The sequence below is a fragment of the Lytechinus variegatus genome, chromosome 7 (assembly GCF_018143015.1).
Source record: "Lytechinus variegatus isolate NC3 chromosome 7, Lvar_3.0, whole genome shotgun sequence".
Taxonomy (NCBI): domain Eukaryota; kingdom Metazoa; phylum Echinodermata; class Echinoidea; order Temnopleuroida; family Toxopneustidae; genus Lytechinus; species Lytechinus variegatus.
In genome coordinates, this window is record NC_054746.1 from 36,489,965 (window position 1) to 36,513,139 (window position 23,175).

Consider the following 23,175-nt stretch of genomic DNA (forward strand, 5'->3'; position numbering starts at 1 on the left):
GTGTACCAAGTGTCAACATAATTGATGCAGAAATAAAGAAATGAGAGCAAGTTGAACACAAATTTCAACATTAACACACTTACGACCAACAGGAAAAGTTATTACTAAAATACTAGGTCTCTACCCATCCAGGCGAGACAAAAAGCATTAGCTTCTAGATACATAACATACTAAACAAAAGAATCAAGTCTCTAAAGCTGACAAGCCGCCCCCCCCCCCCCCCCAAAAAAAAGGAACAAATAAACAAACCAAAAAATAAACTACAATCACAGTCAGCATGGCTAGAATGCATTTTCAAGAAAACATGAAAAAATAATTAAAATCTGGATAGAGCCGATCTGTATCACTCTGTATGGCCCTGCGAGTAGCTGTTTGAAGGTTTTAGCAGATTAAAGCGTGGTTAGTACTTATAAAACAAGAGAATGGCAGTTAAAAATTTATTTCACAAATAAACTTCTGAATCTTGGTACATATAAAATTTCAATAAGATGATGTGAGCCAAATATCAAGGTACCCTCAATAGACTGAATTGTTGAGGTCGGTGAACTAACGAGTGGTCTGGCTGCTATGCAAATCCTTCACTCAAATAAAGGGTCTGACTAACGAACTCAACCACAAAATGCACAAGTAACACCAGTAGTAGTATGCCACACACATAAACATCCACATGTATTACTTATTTTCATTTGCTTTTTATATGAATGATATCGCCCACACACACAGACACATAACAATTATAAATTGTATTGACTTCATCATCAGCTATGACTTGAAGCTACTTCACTTCAACCACAAGGCTTGCAGCAAACCAGATTTTGGAGTTTTGCATTCCTAGTATTATCAAAACTAAGTAATTTTACTTCTCGGAACTTTCATATTTCACGCAAACTGTGATTTGTTCAAAAATCGCTTTGGAGCCCAATCATGCAGTGTATGGTGGGCATTAGACCAACTTAATATACTTTGAGATATACTCTCTATTCTCTAAGGGTCATTTACAATTAAATTTTTTTTTATTCTACAACAGTATTTAACCACAAACAAAACGGGGAAAAGCCATTTTTCTTTTAATCTCATTGAAGTTTATTCTGATACACACACTCTTTTGTTATTCTTTCTCACACAAATATCGATCTCAAAACATTCCCTTCACAAAAATACCATCAAATGTACAAGGTGAAATTGTGTTTCACTTTACACACTGGCAATTGCATTATTTACAATATAATATAATATGACATATCTAAGAAGTACTTCTTTAAGCAGACACACATATTTGATATATGTGTAAATGAATATCTACAGATACTTACATGTATATATATTCAAACTAAACATGTATATGTGGACTTTTAAATGTATGGCAAAACAAAACAAATGTTCCAAGTAAAATTGAAATGCCATCTAGAATTGCAACATGAATATCATTTGTGTATAAATCAAATCAATTGCTAGCTCAAAGTGGACATTTAATTAATCCTATGCAACTGTCTATCGTGCTTAATATTTCAAACTCATGACACGCACATCAAAATTTGAATTCTCTTTGGCAGATGAAAATAATGCAATTCTGCTGCTCGCATCTCAACATAAAGTTTGTTTACAGAAGAAGTTTTCAACATCAGACATTTTTCTGAGTCACTTGTCTACAACAATTTTGTCACCTTTTTCAATTGGTATTAGCATTTAAAGTGAAAAACACAATTAAGATTAAACCTTAAATTCATACTTTTACCAATATAAAGACAATGATAGGTAAAAGTAGATTAGTAGGCTATAACCGTCTAATATAAGGTTTACACAGGCAGATCTGAAGGCGGTTATAAGTTATGCTACCATCTAAAAAACATTATCTACACCTGTTGTAGTGCTGCATACCACCTGTGTGTCATATCATATTGCAAAATGGAGTGCAGCAATTTAATACACCTGACAAACTTGCAGTTATGTCATATGGGCATTTTCTTAGTTTGGCTGAACACAGTAATACTTAGCATTTAGATACAGAGAGAAAATGCAGAACTTCTCAAACAAATGCTATCATATGGTAACTAATTCATTTTGCTCTAGCTAACAGTGTCCATGAAAACACAATTTCTCAATAGACAGTTTAACATACACATGCATCTACTCGACTAGGGAACCTCTATCATCATTTAATATTGTTCATTTCATAGAAATGAAGGAATACATAGACTAATATCATTAAAAACTACCAAATGCTTTTTTAGGGCTTTCCTTTAAATTTACAAACTGAATCATGTATACAGTTTTGCTCTCTTAGTAAAATGTTTACTCTGAAGCAAACATTTTTTTTCTAGTGAGCAAATCCTTCCAAATGCATCAATTATGTACACTCAAAGGAGAGATAAGAAATATAATGTTTGGAGCTAGGCAATCTCTTTCAATGCATGCAAAGTAAATGTTTTTTAGCAGTTCAGAAAAAGGGTTGTAAATATGTTTTCAAAGACTGCTTTTCCAAACTTTTGTTTGGTGCTTTTGCCATCAAGAACTTGCTAGTTTTTATTGATATTAGCTATTCTACTCGCTATCTCATAGTTGAAACCCTAACATAAAACAACAATACACTTAATTATAGTTTGCAGCTATAACATGTTTAAAACTGTCAAAAACAACAAACATATAGCAATCACACAGATAAATGGACGGTACACAAAAAAATATAGAACACAGTCAAAGTTCATTTTTGCAGATTGAGATATAACCTCTTATTTACATTCAAGAATACTTTTTTTTCTATTTACAATTGATTAATTTCAGTTAAACTTCCACAGCAATACACATACATACTAAGTACAATGGATTCTTACTAGAAGAAAATAATTAGCTTTCTTCAGCAAGCTCTTTGATTCTCTTTAAAATGACCCCTCAAGGTGCTATAGACTAAAGGCAATTAAATTTAAATAAAAGATATCTCTCAATAATACTGTCTTCTGCTGTTCAAAAGAACATCCTAACATTTTCATCAAATAATATCAAAACTAATAGCATTTTCACAAAAAACTCCAGTGATACTGAATACCACAAAACATGCATAAGAATACAAATATCTGCAGTGGTTTTGATTAAATAAATCAATATTGGGACCTTGCTAACAATTCATGTCTCTTCGACTCCTGAACTTCATAATTAAGAGCGCAAAGTGTTGGTCACCTGACCAATTGTAATAAAGCCGACTGTTTGAAACCATAGCAATCTCATTTTGAATTCTATTCCCACACATGGTTTGTGAAACTTGATCACCAATATCATTATTGAGCCATGCATTCCCACTGGGTGATTTAAGCTATAATGTAGAAGCTGTGGTGTTGAATGCTATCGTTGACTCCATGGTGGCAAAAATAAAAAAACACACCAAACTTTAAGTGAGGATGGTGCAAGGAATAACGTCAGTGTTGAACTTTCATTATCCTACACCTAAAATTCTGGTTTGCAGCTCGGTTCAGTAGTCTGATTTTTCACTTTAACATCACTTTAACATGAAAAAGCTGATATACCTAACACTTTACCTGGTGGGCGTTTCATAAAGCTGTACGTAGGTTAAGAGCAACTTTAAGAACGACTGGTGAAACTTTCTTACACGCGTAACCATCGCCAATGAATATATCATTTACCACAATAAAGAATCACCAGTCATTCTTAAAGTCACTCTTAACTTACGAACAGCTCTTAACAGTCATTACCTCACATCAGTCAAGCTGCCAATTGAGTGCTCTAAACATTCAAGGAACTTGTTCCTGCCTAGTACCAATAACCTCACCTGGGTCAAGTGCTCAAAATAAATGCTGATGTCTCTGACACCAGCGCTAGAACCGGTATAGAAGCGTAAAGCGTATCACCACCAATTACCTACTAACAATCTAAATTTGAATACGAATGAACATGGCAATTCAAAGGGTGAACATGGCTTCCATCTATCCTACAGTTTTTGATGAGTTTCATAGGAGCGACAAATACAATGGATGAAGCCTAATAAAAGCAGAGGCTTTTCAAATGAATGACAGAATTTCCCTGATCTTCCTTCAACTGATTTTCAACTTTGGTTTCTCATAATAAAAAAAGGCAAGTTTTTGTTGACACTATGGATCTACTTGTATTTCCTCCGTGTCTGTTTAACAGATATTTCCCTCCACAACTGATGATCATGTTGATCCTTTGCAGATGTTATGTTACTATATGTATAAAAAGCCTATAATGAGCCATCATGACAATTATCTATAAGCCCCATATCATCGACATAAACAATTAATATCTTACATCTAGCTTTATGTCCTTTGTACTTTTAGAAAAATGTTTGATTAAAAATTTGAAATAAATCTTAACTTGTCAATAGCATTTGGCAACGATCACTTAAGGTACAATGTAACATGAACATGAAGTTAAAAACACAATGCAAATATATAATATATATATACACACTAGGTCTATCTTTTGAATATAACAAAGTAAGGTACTGATTCATGTTTTCCCCTCATGACTTTAAGAATTACTGGCCTGTAAGAGGGGTGTTGTGCACAAGAACTAATTCATATAATGGACGGAAATGGGCAATCAAATATTTAGTATATCTTGCACTTTCCAAAACAAATGTTTATTATTTTAGAATAACTAAATTGCATTTTGTTATTATAACTATATAATTACATTACATTGTTGTTATTCCTTTCTATATAACCTTATCTAGCACACCTTTCAGTAACTAAGGAAACTTGGCTACATATATACATCCCCCACTCTCTTTACCATTCTCTCCCTATCTGCCCTCCTCTCTCTCTCTTTCTCACTAACTCTCTTAGCATCTAAATGAAATACCAATATTCAAGGGAAGGCGGGGGGGGGGGGGGTTATAAAGGGGGAAGGGGAATTTCGCATCCACCTCAATGTCATAGTATATTTACTTGAATGATTTAAGTCTCGCATATTTCTGTAATAACTTGGACGGTTCATTTTACACATGGATAAAGAGCAGCTGGGATGGAAATATCAGTTATTGAAACCTTATCCAAAATCATGATCAAGTCTTACAAATAAAAGAAAAATTAACAAATAAACTTAAGTACAATTCAGTCATTAACAAATGATCAAACCTGGTTGAAATATATAGAGATATTCTTTGACAAACTAAGTCCAAAACTATAAAACAACTTTTAATACCTGCATCACAAAAATCAAGGTATAGAGTGAATGTCTGTGATCAAATAAATCATTCAGCAAGCTTCTCCTTTAATAGTTTGTTCCTTACTTCTTAATTAAATATTCAAATTTAACAATTAAAGAATACAGTTAGAGATGGCTACCTATGTCACGTAGATACTTCCTCGATAAGTTCTTTGAGTGTCTTGACATTCCTTGGGGGTAGGTTGTGAGCATGTTGAAGTAAGACTTCACCCATCTGTTCATAGAGGCTGTTAGCTAGGACTCCTGTGGCACTTCGAAGGTTGCCTGAACCGCCTGGTACCGCTCCACTTCCTGTCATATTGCCTAGGAGGTACCACAGAACAGGTAGGACGTTCCTGACAACTGTCTGTTGTTTCCGGGGGTACACCTTGGTCACGAGGTCTGAAAGATGTTGAAGAAAACATATTATTAATACCCTCTATTTTATACAGCACATACCTTGTTAAGAATACATCCATTTATAATTAAGTTCAGTTCAATATAATTAAAGTAGGTACATCAGTTTGGTTTGTCAAGTGTTATGAACATCCATTCTGCTTGAATTGTACTGCACAACAATTGGAAACTACAACTACTATAAAGTTTAAAATCTCTAAAAGAAGAATATAGTAACAGTATCATTATCACTAAATGTCTCAGAAACAAATATTTGGCAGCAACCCTACAGCCCAAATTTAAACAGGTGTTTTCTAAACAAGAGATTTGAAACCAGGATTTCGATATATCATTTCTCTTACTAAGATCATCAACTAAGGGGATGGTTATACCTGCAAAGCATTTAGAGGGGGTTTCAAGTACGTAGGTGGTGATTTGATTACATACACAAGTACAGTTCTAATGATACTGTGTTAAACCCTCTCTCTATAAGTTGGGATTAGACATGTGGACATTGGTCTCCCTACAGCTTGTTCCATGTTTGTTTTGTGTTTTTTTTTTCTTCATCAAAACATATTACAGGACAAGAAAACAGCATAAATAACATGTATACTGAACTCTACTTAAATAACTGATGTCATGGGTCTTGGTCTATAATATTATTCTAGGAAGAAAAAAGACATCTAAACTGTATTTACTCCATATGATCCTCCTGTTTATTATTATTCATTCCTTAATGCAATAATGGTAAATACATCTATTGAAGTTGTTATTTCTGCAAATTTTCTGTAGTTTTTAGTTCCAAATGTGCAGATAAATTGAATATCAACTGCTTGATGTACATGACTTTCCTTAGCAAAACCAGATTAAGGCCGTTCAGTAAAAACTACTTCATAGCATGGCCCATGAAATTGAAAATGTGTACCAAGTATAAATGACACCAGAGCACCAGTCTAACATACACAACACAAACTCAAATTACTTCAAACTGGAGTTTGATCGTGACTATGATTTCCATACAGGTAAACAAACATGTGTACTTGATATGATGCATGAAGGGTAAATTTTTTTTCATTCCATTGTAAATGAAGAAGTTAATTAGGTACAATGGTTTATTGAGATGACAAGGTTGGTGTGTCTACTTACAAGACAGCTTTTCAACCATTGCTGGTCTTGCTCTCACGTTGCCATACTGAGTAGCATTGGAGTATGGTTGAACTAATACCAGCATATCTGTATGAACAGCAAATATAATCAATATCAATTACACTAGGGTTATACACAATGTTACATGCATTAATATGTACCAGTAGAAAATGACAATATGGCTTCTGCCTAACAGGACAATGAAAACGTCTTGTATTTGTAAAACTGCTCCTGATAACTTTTTATTTCTCAAATAAACACTGATCTATTTGATTGTTGTTTTTTTTTTGTAATTCACATATAAACACATATTTCTTTCCCAACATTTCCATTCAACAATTTAACTCAAATTATTGCAAGTAACACATAGTCGTTTCATGCAGTGCGTAGCATGGTCTAATATTTTCAAACAGTATCTATATTGCATGGCTCGTCTCGGGTAAATGGGCAATTCCATAGGGTATGTACATCCCATCCCTATATGATAATGTGTGATTTTCATGAAATGATTTGTATATGATTTCTAGTCCGTACACACAAATTATCATGGCTTGAGCAGACCATTAGATGAATTTAAAAATGAAATATGGCAGTCAGGCTCAAGAGTTGATTACTTTATAATATTGCTCAAATACCATGGTAGAAGGGAGAAAGGAAGGAGGAGAGGTGAAAAGATGGAAGAGAAGGGAGTGAAAAGGAGAAGGGCAAGACAGATAGGGTAATAAAGAGGAGCGTGGGAAAGAAGGGACAATATGCAATGCATAATCTATATGTGCATCATGAAGGCTAAACACATTAAATGTGATTATTGGAAGTCGGTGTACGACATAAATTGAAGGAATACTTACCAACATGTTCCAGAATGAGATCAAGGATATCATTACTGGTTTGACTAATACTGGGGTTCTTAGCAGCAAGGTTCTGGACTAAGATAGGGATGAGATTATTAACGACAGCCTGCAAGGATTCACCAAGGCGAGGTACAATGTCTTTCATTGTGGTTAGAGCAGCTATGTTCACTTTACTGTTTGAGTCTGATAACCGAGAGATGAACTTATCAAATATCTGGGGAAAAAAGGAGCAGAAAGAAAAAAATCAGTCAATACTTAACCTTTCAAAATATTTTTCAATCTTGTTATTTAGCAATTGCTGAATTGGTTTAAAAAAAAAGCTTAGAGTACAAAAGCCAAGACAACATTTCTCCTAGCCATACTTATAATAGAAAATCATTTACCTACAGTTCTAATAGAGCAATGTTGCAAAGCAATAAACAAATGAATTAAGGTTTCAACCTAATTGGACTCTTTGAGCCACTGCACACCTTACGACTGTTCACGATCCAATTTTGGAACAAATCGCATTTTGCTCATTTTCTGAAAATGTGAATGGAACATATCATTTTATTTGAGGTTAAAATCAATTGAAAGAATACCAATATAACCATTTTGAAAGATTGCAAACCTATATTCTGGAGTAAAGGCCAAATTAGTTTCAAATTGTAGCCAATCATACGACTGATATGAAGTCATTAAGACTATATATAAAATTCGCTTTTATTTTAAAAAGGATGATAGCATAGTCACAGATTTGATCATACGTATTCGTCGATGATTTGGAACATAACACAGTAAGATATTCCAAGTCTCAATATTAGCATCGAAAATTTTACTTCATTTCATTCTGAAATCGGATTGCAGACCAATCGTAAGATGTGCGGTCGCCTTTTGTGGTGTACCATTTTTACTTTTTGTTGGTCATATAAAATCATTATGGTTATATTGTTTAATTTTTTTAAATAACAAATAGCACTATAGTATAATACATTTTGCACAATTCATCAACAGTCATCTGGATAGCTGGATAAACTACATTTGTGTCTTATTTACATCTTATGGCATACTTCACTTTCAGGCTAACCATGACTAGGCCACAAAAAAAATTGTCAAAATCATTTTCTAAATATATTTATTATATTATCATATTGTTCTTAGAATTCTACTCTTGATCATAGGATAAGCAGGTGACACAAAATCTATCCTGTTGCAGCGTTCATGATGCACTAATAATCAAAGAAATTATGGAAAATGTCTCCTTGTTAAACTTACTCTGACTAAGCTAGCATCCACCATATCTTGATTGGTTTCACACATAGCTTGTAGTTTCTCAATGGCTTGTAACCTTGACATCCAATCAGATGCTCCTAAACCTTCACAAAGACTCTTGATAGTCTCATTCTCTTCACCTCGTACTCCTCCGCTAGACCGCTTGCCTTTCTTAACTGAGCTTGGAGGGGTGCCATCCATTTCACTGCATGTAACAATGACACAGAGGTTAGGAAAATGATAGGAATGGAGTGTACACATAAAAAAAAATATTTGCAAGATAAACTTTCAGGAAGGACTCTCCTTATTAAAGATCTTGCTGATAAAAGGCAGCAGAATGTCATCTCCATCTGAAACTGACTTGCTACAACAAATATTTCTCATACTAATATGTATGTTTCTCTCATGTTATAAAGTACCTTGGAAAAAAGGAATGTGACTGGAAAGGATGAGCATTTCTGTCTGCTTAGACTCAGTAAAATCTACTATCATTTTCAGAAACACACTGATTCAAATAGAATATTGGCATACTGATTTTGCCACCAATTTTATTTCGAGACAATTATTTCTAGGTAGATGGAGAGTGGGGAAGTGGGAGAAGACTCATTGACACCCATTGATATCCCCCCCCCCCCATTATCCTAGCTAAAGCAATTAAAAAAAACAATCACACCATTTTAGACGATTCATCTCTAATCATTCCAATTAAAACTATCATATAATATGGCTGCCAACTTAACTTCCTGTCACTACTGCATATCATCGTAAACTACAGACTAGTTAACTTTGCACTTTGATGCACAACAGGTCAAACAAATGAAATCACATGTAGGATAGCTGAAAAAAAGTTAATTAACACCAAAAATGTTTATAGAAATAAAAGTGCTACTACTAAGTGATCAGAATCTCAAAGAGACGGTAGTCAAAATTTGACTGGTAGGTGAGACGTAGATGTGTGGTACATAAAATTTTCCTGAAATCATTTACCACTATGTCAGGGCCTTAGGTGAGTTGTATAGTGACTACAAACTTACCTATAGTCATTCCTATCCCTAGAATACGACTGAGACCCAGAGTTTGCCCGACTATTTGGATTGCTACGACGAGCTTTCGCAGATGACGTATCTGATGGGACCTCACCAAGACCCTGTGAAAGAACAGAATAAAATGAATATAACCCAAATCAGCACAAGTTGACATCTAGGCCTCATTTCATAAAAAGTTGCTATGATAGCAACTGTTGCTCAAATATCACCTTTCACTGGAAGAGTCAATCAAAAAGGAGACTTTTCACTGTTGCCATGGTAGTTGACATTCCAGCAAAACTTGCTATTATATCAATTTTTCATAAAATGGAGCCCTGATCTTTCAAGATCCGAATCTATGCTGTTAACATCTGAATGCAAAGTTTAAAACTTGTAAAGATTTGATTAGGGTTATAGGTAATTCACTCCTACTATGTTGAAACAGAAAAAATTAGAGTATCTTCTTTACCAGAACAACAAGTCAACAGTCATGTATAAAATGTATATCTTATGAACAGTTTTATAACAAACCCCCTTGGGGTCAATGACACAAGACAAGGCGACTGATCATGCATTCAATTTGTACGTCTGACTGCACATTATGATCAATACAATCAATTGTAAAAATCAGACCTACTATTGAACACTGAGCTTTGTGTAACAGGGCCTTGGTATATTATTGTCCACATTTACCTTGTTCTTAAGGTTCTCCAAGATGTCTTTGATGCTCTTTAGGTTCTTAGCTGGAACATGTTTCTCAATCAATCGATCAAAGTCCTCATGATGCATAAGATTGAATAAGATCTTCCTACCATAGTACCTGTAGTCAAATAAAATGAAACACATCTTGATCTCTTGCAAGATTTAAGAGAAGCATGCTGATATGGAAAGGATACAAAACAGTGCTAATATTGATATTGTACTGAAATATTTACATAAGATGGTTATAAATTTGATGGATATATTCTAGCTGACATGATCAGCATTAGTAATTGAATTGTCACCACCACCACCATCATCATCACCAAAATCATCATCATCATCATCATAATTGTTATCACTACTACAAATAGCATGAAGCTATACCAATAGGCAATAGTAGCATTTTAAAGTTCTCTGACCTTGTTTCTTGTCCATTGTCAAGGGCTAACTGAGCAGTAACAGGTAATATCTTATCAGTGACGTCTTTCACTCCACTAAGAATCCTGCCTGGTCCCATACGCTCTACTACAGCATCTAGAAACACACTCGTTGTCTTGCGTACCATTGAGCTCTTATGACTAAAAAAAACAAAAACAAAAAACAAAAACAGATTAATCATTTTGCCTTCCTTAAATATATATTCTTATTTTAAAACTTAAAAAAAAAAATCAATCTATCTATTTCTCAGTTTTGTCGTGTTTATTATGTTTATGTTGAACTTACTTTGTGTTATCTTTCTGTATTGTTGTAATGATTTGTATATGCGGACTTGCTGAAAAAAGGCTAACGGCTAAGAGCAAGTTTTTTTCCCCTGTACGATTTGTATATACGGACTTGCTGAAAAACACTCCAGCGGCTTAGAGTAAGTTTTTTTTCATCTCGTAAGATTTGTATATGTGGACTTCCTGAAAAACAGTCTTATGGCTAACAGAAAATTTGTTTATTTTTAATCCCGTATTAAAATAACTAAAACAAACAAGCACTGAAATGTGTGTGTGTTTTAAATACATAAAAGTGTTTGAATCATTTCCAAATAAATATCCTGTTAAATTCATGATAAAAATATTTTACTTATTGGGCCTGAAAAGAAATCAAAACAGGTTGAAACGCCATATGTGCTTTACAAAATAGAATTAAACAATATACTGAAGACTGGCTTCTCAAAAATAAATGTAATATTAAGTACAAGTGGAATGCCTCTGGCCGTCTCACCTGCATCACGCGGTTCAATATAGCAGCAGTGCTCACTTTGAATACTACTCTAACTCGCACAAGATGTTCAGTGATACATGGTTACTCTTATTTCCCTTTTTTATGAACTAGACCAATAAACTTACAGAGATATGATGGTTATTCAACAAAAACCCCAACATGGCCAAAGTTCATTGACCTTACATGACCTTTGACCTTGATCATGTGACCTGAAACTCGAACAGGATGTTCAGTGATACTTGATTACTCTTATGTACAAGTTTCATGAATCAGATCCATAAACTTTCAAAGTTATGATGGTAATTCAACAGATACACCCAATTCGGCCAAAGTTCATTGACCTTTGACCTTGGTCATGTGACCTGAAACGCGCACAGGATGTTCAGTGATACTTGATTACTCTAATGTCCAAGTTTAATGAACTAGACCAATAAACTTTCAAAGTTATGATGGTAATTCAACAGATACCCCCAATTCGGCCAAAGTTCATTGACCCGAAATGACCTTTGACCTTAATCATGAGACCTGAAACTTGCACAAAATTTTCAGTGATGCTTGATTACTATTATGTCCAAGTTTCATGAATCAGATCCATAAACTTTCAAAGTTATGATGGGAATTCAACAGATATCCCCAATTCGGCCAAAGTTCATTGACCCTAAATGACCTTTGACCTTGGTCATGTGACGTGAAACTCATGCAGGATGTTCAATGATACTTGATTAACCTTATGTCCAAGTTTCATGAACTAGGTCCATATATTTTCTAAGTTATGATGACATTTCAAAAACTTAACCTCAGGTTAAGATTTCGATGTTGATTCCTCCAACATGGTCTAAGTTCATTGACCCTAAATGACCTTTGACCTTGGTCATGTGACATGAAACTCTGATAGGATGTTCAGTAATACTTGATTAACCTTATGGCCAAGTTTTATTAACTAGGTCCATATACTTTCTAAGTTATGACATCATTTCAAAAACTTAACCTCAGGTTAAGATTTGATGTTGACGCCGCCGCCGCCGCCGCCGTCGCCGCCGCCGTCGCCGTCGGAAAAGCGGCGCCTATAGTCTCACTTTGCTTCGCAGGTGAGACAAAAATGTTTGGTACACTTGAGAGGTAGTACCTTGTAAATAACTTATATATTATCAATATCATTATTATTGAAATATCTTTAAGTACTAGTGGAGAAAAAATACAAGAAAAAATAATCCAAATACATCATAATTGAATGATTTGCGTGTACCTTGCCCCTGCCGTGATCAGTGATCCTAAAACTCTCTGTGGGTTTGCATTCTTTACCATGGCTTCTAATGTTTTATCAACATCTTCTCGAATGAAACCATTACTCTCACCAGCCTTGGGTAGTAAGATTCTACAGATCTGATCCAAATCCTGACAAGATAAATACATCAAATGCATGAATCTATTTGAACCAATTGAAAGAATATTGATCTAATGTTGAACAGAGGATTGAGTACAAGATTACTTTGCTTGTGAACAAGGTAATGTGAAAGGATTGATTACTAATGAAAAAATAATGATAATACACTGTATTCTTAATTTTTGTAAGTACATAATCCCTTCATTCATTCCCGAAGAGGAACATACCACAAGATAATGCAAAAAAAGTATAACCTCAAAAACGATGGAATGTGGTTAAAAGTATATTTTCTCTTGACCCTTTTACAGAAAGGATACAATCAATTGTAGGATTTATCTTATTTCTCTAAATATTAAGTCACTCACAAATAATCTACTAAAATGCAATTGAAGGTAAGCATGATTGTATTACTTCATGTTAAGGGGCCCTAATCAAACCATTTTCAATGAATAGAAATACGCCCAGCTCATGCAATTATTTATTCACTTTAAGCCGAATAAAAGCTGCACATTTGTCATATCTTGATTACAAAAACAAAGTGTCTATTCATAAAAAAAAATTATTAAAACAATTACTAATTGGCCTATTAATGAAGTCATTATTGTAATGTAAGTAATGGAAACTGTGAGATGATGATAAGTGTCATATCTCTAATTGAGTCACAAGAGAAATCATTAAAGATCATTTAACAACCAATAAAAGACCCAACATCAGTAGACAGGTAGACAGAAGAGAAGTAGAAACGAATATATGCATTTTCACTGCTTACCAGCCAAGTACTTTCTAAGGTGGTGACTCTCCTTGACAAATATAAGAATCATATGTCTTTTGCAGCTTTTTATTGGTGTATATATAACTCATCCTTTTTTTTATTTTAAAGCAGAAAATTGTATTATGCTTGGTTGATTTTTCAATATTCATTCACATCAACTTGATGATATCGTGGATTAGGCCTTCAAACAGCTTCCATACATACCTTATCCATGCTGGTTTTACATGATTGGAACATTTCCCCAAGTGTTGATATGGCAGCCCTTGCCACTGACGATCTCAGATTCTTAACCTCATTTAGAACAGCCACTACCATTGCATGCAGCTGACCTCCTAGTTCATTGCTATGGAAACAAGCAAGCCGCTGAATGATGAACAAACCATCTAATTTGATTTCCCTGAGGAGAAAGATTAAAAAGAAAAAAATAGAAAATAGATTGTCATTAAAAACCCATCCAAAACAAAACAAAGGTCATTTAGAGGCAATTTGATGATTAGTGAGACAATTACTATTGCAGCAATGAAGGATATTGAGATAATGAATATGATATCAAATTCTCAGAATTCATTTCATATCACATTAAGAACTAATCAGTAAATAAGAAGACATCATTTCATTTATCAATTCATTACCATGTTGACTCTTTAAAGGATATATTCGTTAAACAATATAAATTAAGTTCAAATGGAAAAAAATATAAAAGTGCAATTCTAACTAAGAATATTGTTAAGCTTGGTCTATAATCCTCTTTTCGGTATGTAAAAAATCTCTCAAATATGATAAAGGTGTAATTTTTTCCAACAGTTTGAAAAAGAATGTTTCCAAATATAACAACAAAAAACAAATAAGACTCTCTTCCCACTCATTAAAGAATTTATTCATTTATTTATTTACAATTTATCTATTTACAAATAAGAGGAAAACCAATGCATTCCTCTGTATTGATAAAGAGAATATCTTCAGAAATTGAATGATATACTTTTCTTATATTGAGCATGTTACACAATTTTATATAATGTGGGGCAGAATGTAAGGTATCTTACCAGTCATCATGACCAAGGAATCTCAGAGAATCTTTGATAGCTACATCTACATTATGAACTGGTTTCATTTCTCTGCTTTGAGCATCATCTCTTGGTGGTGACGTCACAGTTTGAGGTGGTGCACTTGAATTCTTGGTCACAGATATACTATTCAGGGGAAAAATATTGTTATTTGTTACATCATTTGAATACATTGAGATTACATACCATCTATCATTTAGTCTGGTATTTTTATAAACAGAAACAAAATCAGTGGCCAAGTAGTCACAATCCTGAAAATGGCAATGTGATAAAAAAAGTTAAAGCCACATTTTTCCTATGAAAACTGACATTCAGATACATATGCTTTGGATATGCAATAATGAAAGAAAAGCAATGATGTTGACAATTTGAGGAAAAAGGGATCAATTAGGGATTAAATTTATTAAGTTATGAATGGAATAACCATAAAAATAAGTGAAACCTACACAAAAAAATAAAGCATCAATACTGCTCTAAGAACAGTGTATTCTAAAATGAAATGCCCAAGAACAAAATGTTATTGTTTCCCCTCTAAAACAAGTCAGCTAGAATTGAATAACCTCTCAAGCTCTGGATACTTACCCACTGCCCTTCTTCTTAGGTGGTGTAGCAGCTGGAGGTTTAGATATTACTCTGTTTGTGGGACTAGGTCTACTGCTATCTAACGGGGCTCCATTGATTGCAAGATCTGATGTGATGAAAAAAGAATCATAACTTTTAAGCATAATTCCACACTTTTGTGCAATCTACATCCAGCATAATAATTCAGCTCAATAAGTGAAAAAAAAAACAGTAGCCTTTTGTAACTTGTATAATAAAAGGTAATTGCATAAATGGCAAAAGGGTGTTTTTAAATGATATGAATAATTATAACTTTCAACTGAATTTATATGATGTTATGCAAAGATGATGACTTTTGCATGAAATCAAATGTTCAACTAAACAAAAATTAAATAACAATTTTTTTCCCCAAAACAGACTTATTTGTAAATTACATTTGAAGTGATTTTAAAATGTCAAATGTTTTGGACAATAAAATCGTGTACAGGGTGCCCATCCACTGAACACCCAACAAGGTGGATGCATGTGTTATATAAATTCTATATCATTATTATTATTGTGTATTCAGGATTTTATTTTATTTTTCCATCATTAACCCCAATTTACTCACACATATCAAATACAGTAAAATATATTTACTTTTCCCATTTCAATCAATTTCAAGACTGGAGCAAAATTCTCTTACTTCTCAAACAAATCACAAAAATGAGCCAGTTTTTGTTTCCATATTATCTCATGAAAAACCATATAGTGTCCAAATGATCTACCCATGTATTTCAAATTTTGTATCAACATTTAAGTAAACTCATGAGAATAAGCTACACTGCATTTCAGAATAATGGCATGAGATGTTGAATGAAGCATCATATCCTATCCCCATTCCTATAAAGTGGTAAGCCAAAGCAACAGGGATCAATAACTATGCTATCATATGAAGATATGAACTCACCACCTCCATCATCATGATCCATGGTTCCCTCTAACTCAAGCTGCTTTAGTTTCTCCCTCTGTCTCTCTCTAGCCTTGGCTTGCTGCTCCTCCCTTATCCTCTCTCTTTCTGCCTTCTGTCGTTCCCTTTCTTCTCGTTCAGCCCTCTGACGTTCTCTGTCTTCCCGTAACCTCTCTTCTCGTTCTCTCTTCTGCTCCTCTCTCTCTCTCATTCTCTCCTCTCTCTGGCGCTCTCTCTCCTCCTACAAACAAGATATTGCACATAGTTATTCCAATAGCTTCTCAATATGATTGGATGAGCATTTTATCCTTAATGACATTTCGCTGATACTATTTAATCTTGATAGCTGTCATACTGGAGCCCTAATTCACACATATACAGATACATCATTGTCTTTGATGTTCAACTAACATAAAGAGCTCTGTTCTCATTAGAGTAGACACAATATGACATTTCCTGCATGATATCACTATTGTGTACTCATGATTTAAAAACAGGGAGGATCAACATTTTCTTCCGTTTTTCTATCTAACTTCTTTAACTTTGATCCCTTCCTTTATCTTCTTCTTTCTGAATATATCTTTCTCGATCCTAGAAATATGCAAAGACATATGAATGTAGTTTTTATAGTTTTAATTGTATCATAAGAACAATGGTTTAAAGGATATAGTACATCATTTATTCTACACATTTAAACATTGTACTGTAAAATGTAATTAATTAAATATATACTTTTTTTTTTAATTGTGTAAGTCAAATGCATTTCAGTTTAACTGCAATGTGAGGAAAAATCTAATACCATTTATCTATCTATGATTTCATGTCTCGAGAAAGAAAGGGGTATTATTACACATGAAACATACTTGTATATCTTTGGCAAATGTTGAATGGAAATATTGCATCTCCAAACCTATTGAACTTTTTCTATTCTTCCTTCCATAACCAACTGATAAAATGTACATGTGAGCAATTAGCAAATAACCAAGTGCTGTCAATTCTACTTTTGCATGTTACCTAAAAAGAAATCAGTCTAAGAACAATTATCCTCCTAATCTCAAATACCTTAAATCGTTCCTTCTCTCTCTGTTGTTTTTCATAATCCAATCGCTGCTGTTCCCTCTCGCGTTCCTGCATCTCTTTCCTTTGGGCCGCGATTTCCTTCTGTAGGTGTTGTCTCTCTGCATCCCGAGCCCGTCTCTCCTCATCAGCACGTTCCTTCTCCGCCTTACGTTCTGCCTTGCGCAGCTCGATCTCTTCTTTCTTCTCAATCTGCTTTCTTGCCATTCTATCCATTGTAGCTTTGGAAAGGGAGATAGACAGGTCCTGCTGGGAATAACGAGATACATATCTATGTTATACAATATTATATAACATGAGCATGCTGTTCAGTCCTGGAGCACATCCTAGCTCAAAATGAACATAATGATCAGGTTCTGAGAATAATTGCATGACTCTAGGTAAACAATCTCTCCTCCCAAATCAATCACTCAATCTCTCCTCCGAAAATTATTTACAGTGCCCGATTGATTCTATATTAGCACTAGATTAGGAATCAAGGATTTGTCTGAGCAAATAATGAGTATATTTTGTTAACTTCAGTATGAAAACAGATGAACAAGGAAAGTCAGCTGATGACCTGTATGAACATTAATCTATTTTCAGTATAATTGAATCAGGAACAATACCTTTATATTGAAAGCAACATGCCACTTCCAGCATGAATTCAATCAACCTGTAACTAGGACTCATCCATTATTTGACTCATATAATCTAAACAAAATCTTTTGCAGCTCTCTACACCATTCATACCACAAATATATTGCTGAATAAGAAAGTGATAAAGTATGCGTCAAAAAAATGAGATTTTCTGATGATTGTAAAAAAATGAAATTCATAAAATATTTTCTATCGTTTTATCAAAAGTCTGTATCCAGACTAAGGATACGGTACATGGACCTCCGGAAGACTACCAACAGTGCATGACTTCATGGAAGGATAATTTCCTTATTATATCATTTCTGCCTCAAGAGAAAGGTGAACATCAAACTAAAATACAATACTATGGAACAAATCAACAACTAAAATATACTTTAAATTCTCAGCTATGTTTTCAATCTTATGATAATTTTATTTCCTTTCTTCAGATCAGATGGACAGAGTGTTAATTGTATAATGTTGTTCTAATTCATTTTTAGCTTGGATCTTTAAGGGACATCCAACCCAAAATCAAAAGTTATTTTACATGTACAAAATTAGAGAAGCAATTCAGTGAGAGTTGAACGAAAATTGGACAAGAAAAAAATCATGCGTGTTTAAAAAAGTTGTGAAATTTTAATCTGTATGATTGGAAGACTCACATTTTCTTCCGGACTGTCCTCATCATGTCGTACCGGCAGACCAATAACCTCAGGTAAAGCACCATCTTCATGACTTTCTTTTCTCCTCATTGTTTTCTCTCCACCATTAGATCGTGGGTACTCTACTATATTAGCATCGTTACCCAAAATACCTGGAAAACACAAAGCAGTTAGGCACATTTGAGATTACTTTCATTCACTTACAATAAAAGAAAATGCTGGAATATTAAAAGAACAAAGTCAAATAACAATGGTATTAGAAAGATATGTTGTCTTCTTCCCATGCAAAATGAATAATTCGAATTTTTCTTAATGGAATATAGAAACCAAAACCAACTCTCCACTTCTTACCATCAAGCATTGTACATTGCTGGATAGTGCAAGGTAGAAATGAGAAATTTAATTGACTCAGCTCTCTAAACAATCAATAGGTTTCTATTGTCCACTCCAAGTGAAGACCTTTTGAGGTAATCATCGAGTAATCTCATTAAAACTGCCCACTCATACAAGAATAATTACAGCGAATCTCATTATCAGCTACATCTAAGGTCCGTGTGGAATGATAACAACTAAATAAACTCATTTCACAGAGAAGAGGGTCCAAGATTCATGCAAACCTGGCTTAGATACTTTCTCTAGTAGATTATTATTTTACACAATATCACTCTCTCTTATACCACTTTAGCAGATGTACTTGCATTATGAATCAAATACGCTAGCACTAATTTGATTTTGAGAAAACTAAAGTACATGTAACAGAAGCCTTTTGACGGAAGTTAGATAAATTGACAACCCATTTAACAATAATTTCAGCTTATCAAGTCGGCAAAACTTTGTTGGCAGACCATCATAAAGTAATAGTGGGTGTCTTGCACGTGACGTAATAAGAATGATACAATATGCAATAGGAATGATCTCATGCGTACTTTGCTTTCTTGGAAAGTACATCTCATCCCCATTCAAATGTGTGCACAAAATCAATGCTAATGAGTTGAAATTGACTGCACCGATAGGTCCCATCTATCACACATTAAGGACACATATATAGTCCATTAACTAATGTGCTAGATTGCTTAAATAGATGCTAATAGCCATTTGTCTCAATTATCATCATAGTTGACATCAGAGTAGCAAAGTAGTGACAGAGAGGCTTCTCTGATAAAGGGAGAGAAAGAATGTTGGCATGTGAGAATGTGCCATATTTCTTCTTTTCAGGATATTAAAGTTTCAAAAGGGAAAGAAAAGGAAGCAACAATTAATGGCCATGTGTATTAACAAACATAAAAATTGTAATATAAATGAAAATTTGCCTAGGGTACTCATATGAACCAATATGGGTTAAGTATTTGAAGGTCATGGGAAAGCAAAATAATGTATCGTAATCTAACATTGTAATCCAATTTTTTACTTACAAATTTAGCACTGATTCAAAACCCCCATAAATGGCACCATTAAATGAACAAAGTACAGAATTCTTCTAAATTGGATAATAATAATATTCCGCATTTATATAGCGCTTAATACATCGGAACAACGTCTTTACAGACATATTATTACCCCTGTCATCGGATCCTTGCATGCCCGCATACAATGTATGTATAATGTTATTCATTTATTCACAAAACCATCACAGATTTGGAAATTTGAAAATATTACATTTTGCAGATTACTATTTATGTGAAAAAATATTTTATATCATTAGCAATCCTGAACTGAGTTTGTAAAAAAAAAAAAAAAAATGCTATGTGCACAATAATGGCATTGGCCAAATTCATCTGGAAGAATATTTATTTCAATCTTATGATTACTAGAGGTATATAATGTCTGTTAAAGTTTAAAACTAGAATAAGCAAATTAATTACATGTACATCACAAACATGCAGTAGTGATAGAGATTCTGACCTTACACATGGTGGGTATACAAACTAATCATTGGATGGCAATGACAAACCTACATTCAAAATAATTTGACCATAATGATCAGACAATAGCTAAATGAAGTACTAATCATATATTCGCAGAAGCTTACACGTATACGTACGAGTTAGTCGCTTCATATCATATTTTCAATTAAACTTCTCTTGAAATCCTAATGCACTAAAAATGACAGAACCATGGTCTAATGCATTGTAATCAAATTCACAGGTTTGAAAGTTGCAAAAAGGCAAGGTAACAAGGTCAGAATACAAATCAAAAAGATAATTTTAATGAATATATTTTGGGGGGCATGTGGTCTAGTGGTTATGACTCTCATTACCAGCCATGGCATGTTTTCCTGCAGCAAGAAATTTACCCACATTGTGCTGCACTCAACTCGGGTGAGGTGAATGGGTACCCGGTAGGAAAAAATTTCTTGAATGCTTCAGCACCTACATGGCAGCACAGCTAAAGCCGGGGTAATAATAGCAACGCTTTTTAAATCCAGCTTTTATTATTAAAAATGAAATTCTACAATCCATCAGTCAGTAACCCTGTCTTTAAGGCTAGCACTAATAGATATATGCTGTAATGCATTACATATTTTTGTAATTATACGTAAATGGAAATAGAATCTATAAATGTGAAAGTAAATCAAATAATTAATTTTACAATTATGCGTAAATATGATCATAAATTGTGAAATTCTTACCTTTGCCGATAACCATAGCAAAGTCCTCTCCTACCAAAGCTCCATTATCATCCAGATCAACTCCACCAGGATGTTGTAATGACGCCATTGATAGAGGAGAAAGAATAGAACCTGAGAATAGAAATAATAATAACAATTACAACAAAAATAAAAACAATAATCAACAATGAGTTAATGTGGACAGAATAATGTCAGTCTCTCAATGCAAAGGCACAACAATGAATGCATTTTCCTCAGAAAATAAATTTGTTTTAAATTGAAAGAAGAGAGGATTTTTTCCAAGTCATTGAATACTTTTTATTTTGGTTGATGCAGACAAGAGGATCTTAAAAAACTAGAGAGAATAGCCAATCATCAGGAAAGATAACTGGTGAAGTGGTAAGCCTGATGTAAATGCGTAAATGCGATTTTGAATTAGAATATCAAATCCTTGAAAATAGAATGATTTTCCTCTTCTTGTGCTATACCCTAATGCAACCGAGAAGGCGGTACAGATCAATGGGGGCTTGAACTTCTCGCTACCTTAATTCTTTTTGTTTCACTCTCCATCCAAAATTACAAATGAACAGTTTTATTCATTATGAATTTTGATAAAGCTTTTATCTTCCCACTTAAGTGGTCATCTTTTCTATCATGTCCACAAACTTAATCACAAATAAATTGAGTTTAACCATTTTTTGAAACTCTACACATGTATATATCACGGCCAAAAGGGAAAACATGTTATCAAGCCTCAATTCTAAAATCTTTTTCATATTCCATTATCAGTAATATGCCATTATTACTGATTCAATTCATCAAAAAAGTTATAAGCCAATTACTATCTCACAAATAAATCCAAAACCTTCTATTTTATATATATTTAAAGGGGAATCCAGCCTTGGCCATAAAATGTTGTGTCGGGAAGAAGAAAAATAAATTAAACAGAATGGTGAAAGTTTGAAAGAAATTGGACAAGAAATAAGAAAGTTATAGCTGCTTTAAAATTGAGATCACTAATACTATGTAGATTTCAAATTGGCAACTCAGTAAGTAAATTATGACAAGGGGCAAGGACAACTTTCTCATAGGCCATGTACTTTATTATCAGGGATTTGTGGTTTTCTCCAAAGTACCCATTCCCCTGGGGCAGTAATCTAAATATAACCCAGGTAGTATATTGTTTTATGTCCTCATGAAAGAAAAATATAATTTGAAATAAAACTTTTGGGAAAAATGACATTTCGGCCAATTTGAAGTCTCCATGGGTATAGTGATTACCAATATTTACAACTTTTAAAAATTCATAACTTTCTTGTTGTTTGTCCAATATTGTTCAAACTTTCACCTATCAACTTGTCTGATTTTTCTTTTCCTTATAAAAACAATTTTTTATTTGGGTTGGATTCCCCTTTAATGTGTATTTGAAGTTACCATTTTCTTTATCAATAATGCATGTACATTACTATGCATCTTCTCTGTCCTTAGATTTAGCATGGACCTATTAGATATGGACACTCATCAATTAGTTAATGAATTCAATAACATGTGTCCGTCATTATGCTCTGAATAACATTCTCTTCCTATTTGTCTCCTTTGATCCTCTCTTCTGCGGTCAGTTAGGCCATGAGTTGAAAGAAGCAGTTCATGATCAGACATTAATATTGCTTTGCTAATCAAATATTTAATCAAGGGAGGGGGAAGGGAAAACCACCAACT

General features: G+C 33.8%; 1 protein-coding gene across 3 annotated transcripts in view; it reads right to left on the reverse strand.

Annotated features, from left to right (window-relative positions):
- Nucleotides 1–4,955: 4,955 nt before the first annotated feature.
- Nucleotides 4,956–23,175, reverse strand: part of LOC121419162 (TOG array regulator of axonemal microtubules protein 1-like) — a 55,807-nt gene continuing 37,587 nt past the window's right edge. For 2 of the 3 annotated variants that reach the window (XM_041613497.1, XM_041613495.1), the window contains 15 exons: nt 21,478–21,588; nt 18,849–19,000; nt 17,554–17,817; nt 16,492–16,732; nt 15,564–15,669; nt 14,961–15,107; nt 14,122–14,314; nt 13,008–13,156; nt 10,969–11,127; nt 10,541–10,667; nt 9,857–9,969; nt 8,826–9,027; nt 7,569–7,785; nt 6,721–6,807; nt 4,956–5,580 (listed from right to left, as the gene is read on the reverse strand). In XM_041613497.1, coding sequence (XP_041469431.1) covers nt 5,324–5,580; nt 6,721–6,807; nt 7,569–7,785; nt 8,826–9,027; nt 9,857–9,969; nt 10,541–10,667; nt 10,969–11,127; nt 13,008–13,156; nt 14,122–14,314; nt 14,961–15,107; nt 15,564–15,669; nt 16,492–16,732; nt 17,554–17,817; nt 18,849–19,000; nt 21,478–21,588 — 2,525 coding nt within the window. In that variant the 3' untranslated portion in view covers nt 4,956–5,323. The remainder of the gene's footprint in view (nt 5,581–6,720; nt 6,808–7,568; nt 7,786–8,825; nt 9,028–9,856; nt 9,970–10,540; nt 10,668–10,968; nt 11,128–13,007; nt 13,157–14,121; nt 14,315–14,960; nt 15,108–15,563; nt 15,670–16,491; nt 16,733–17,553; nt 17,818–18,848; nt 19,001–21,477; nt 21,589–23,175) is intronic. The other variant, XM_041613496.1, reaches the window with a different exon arrangement.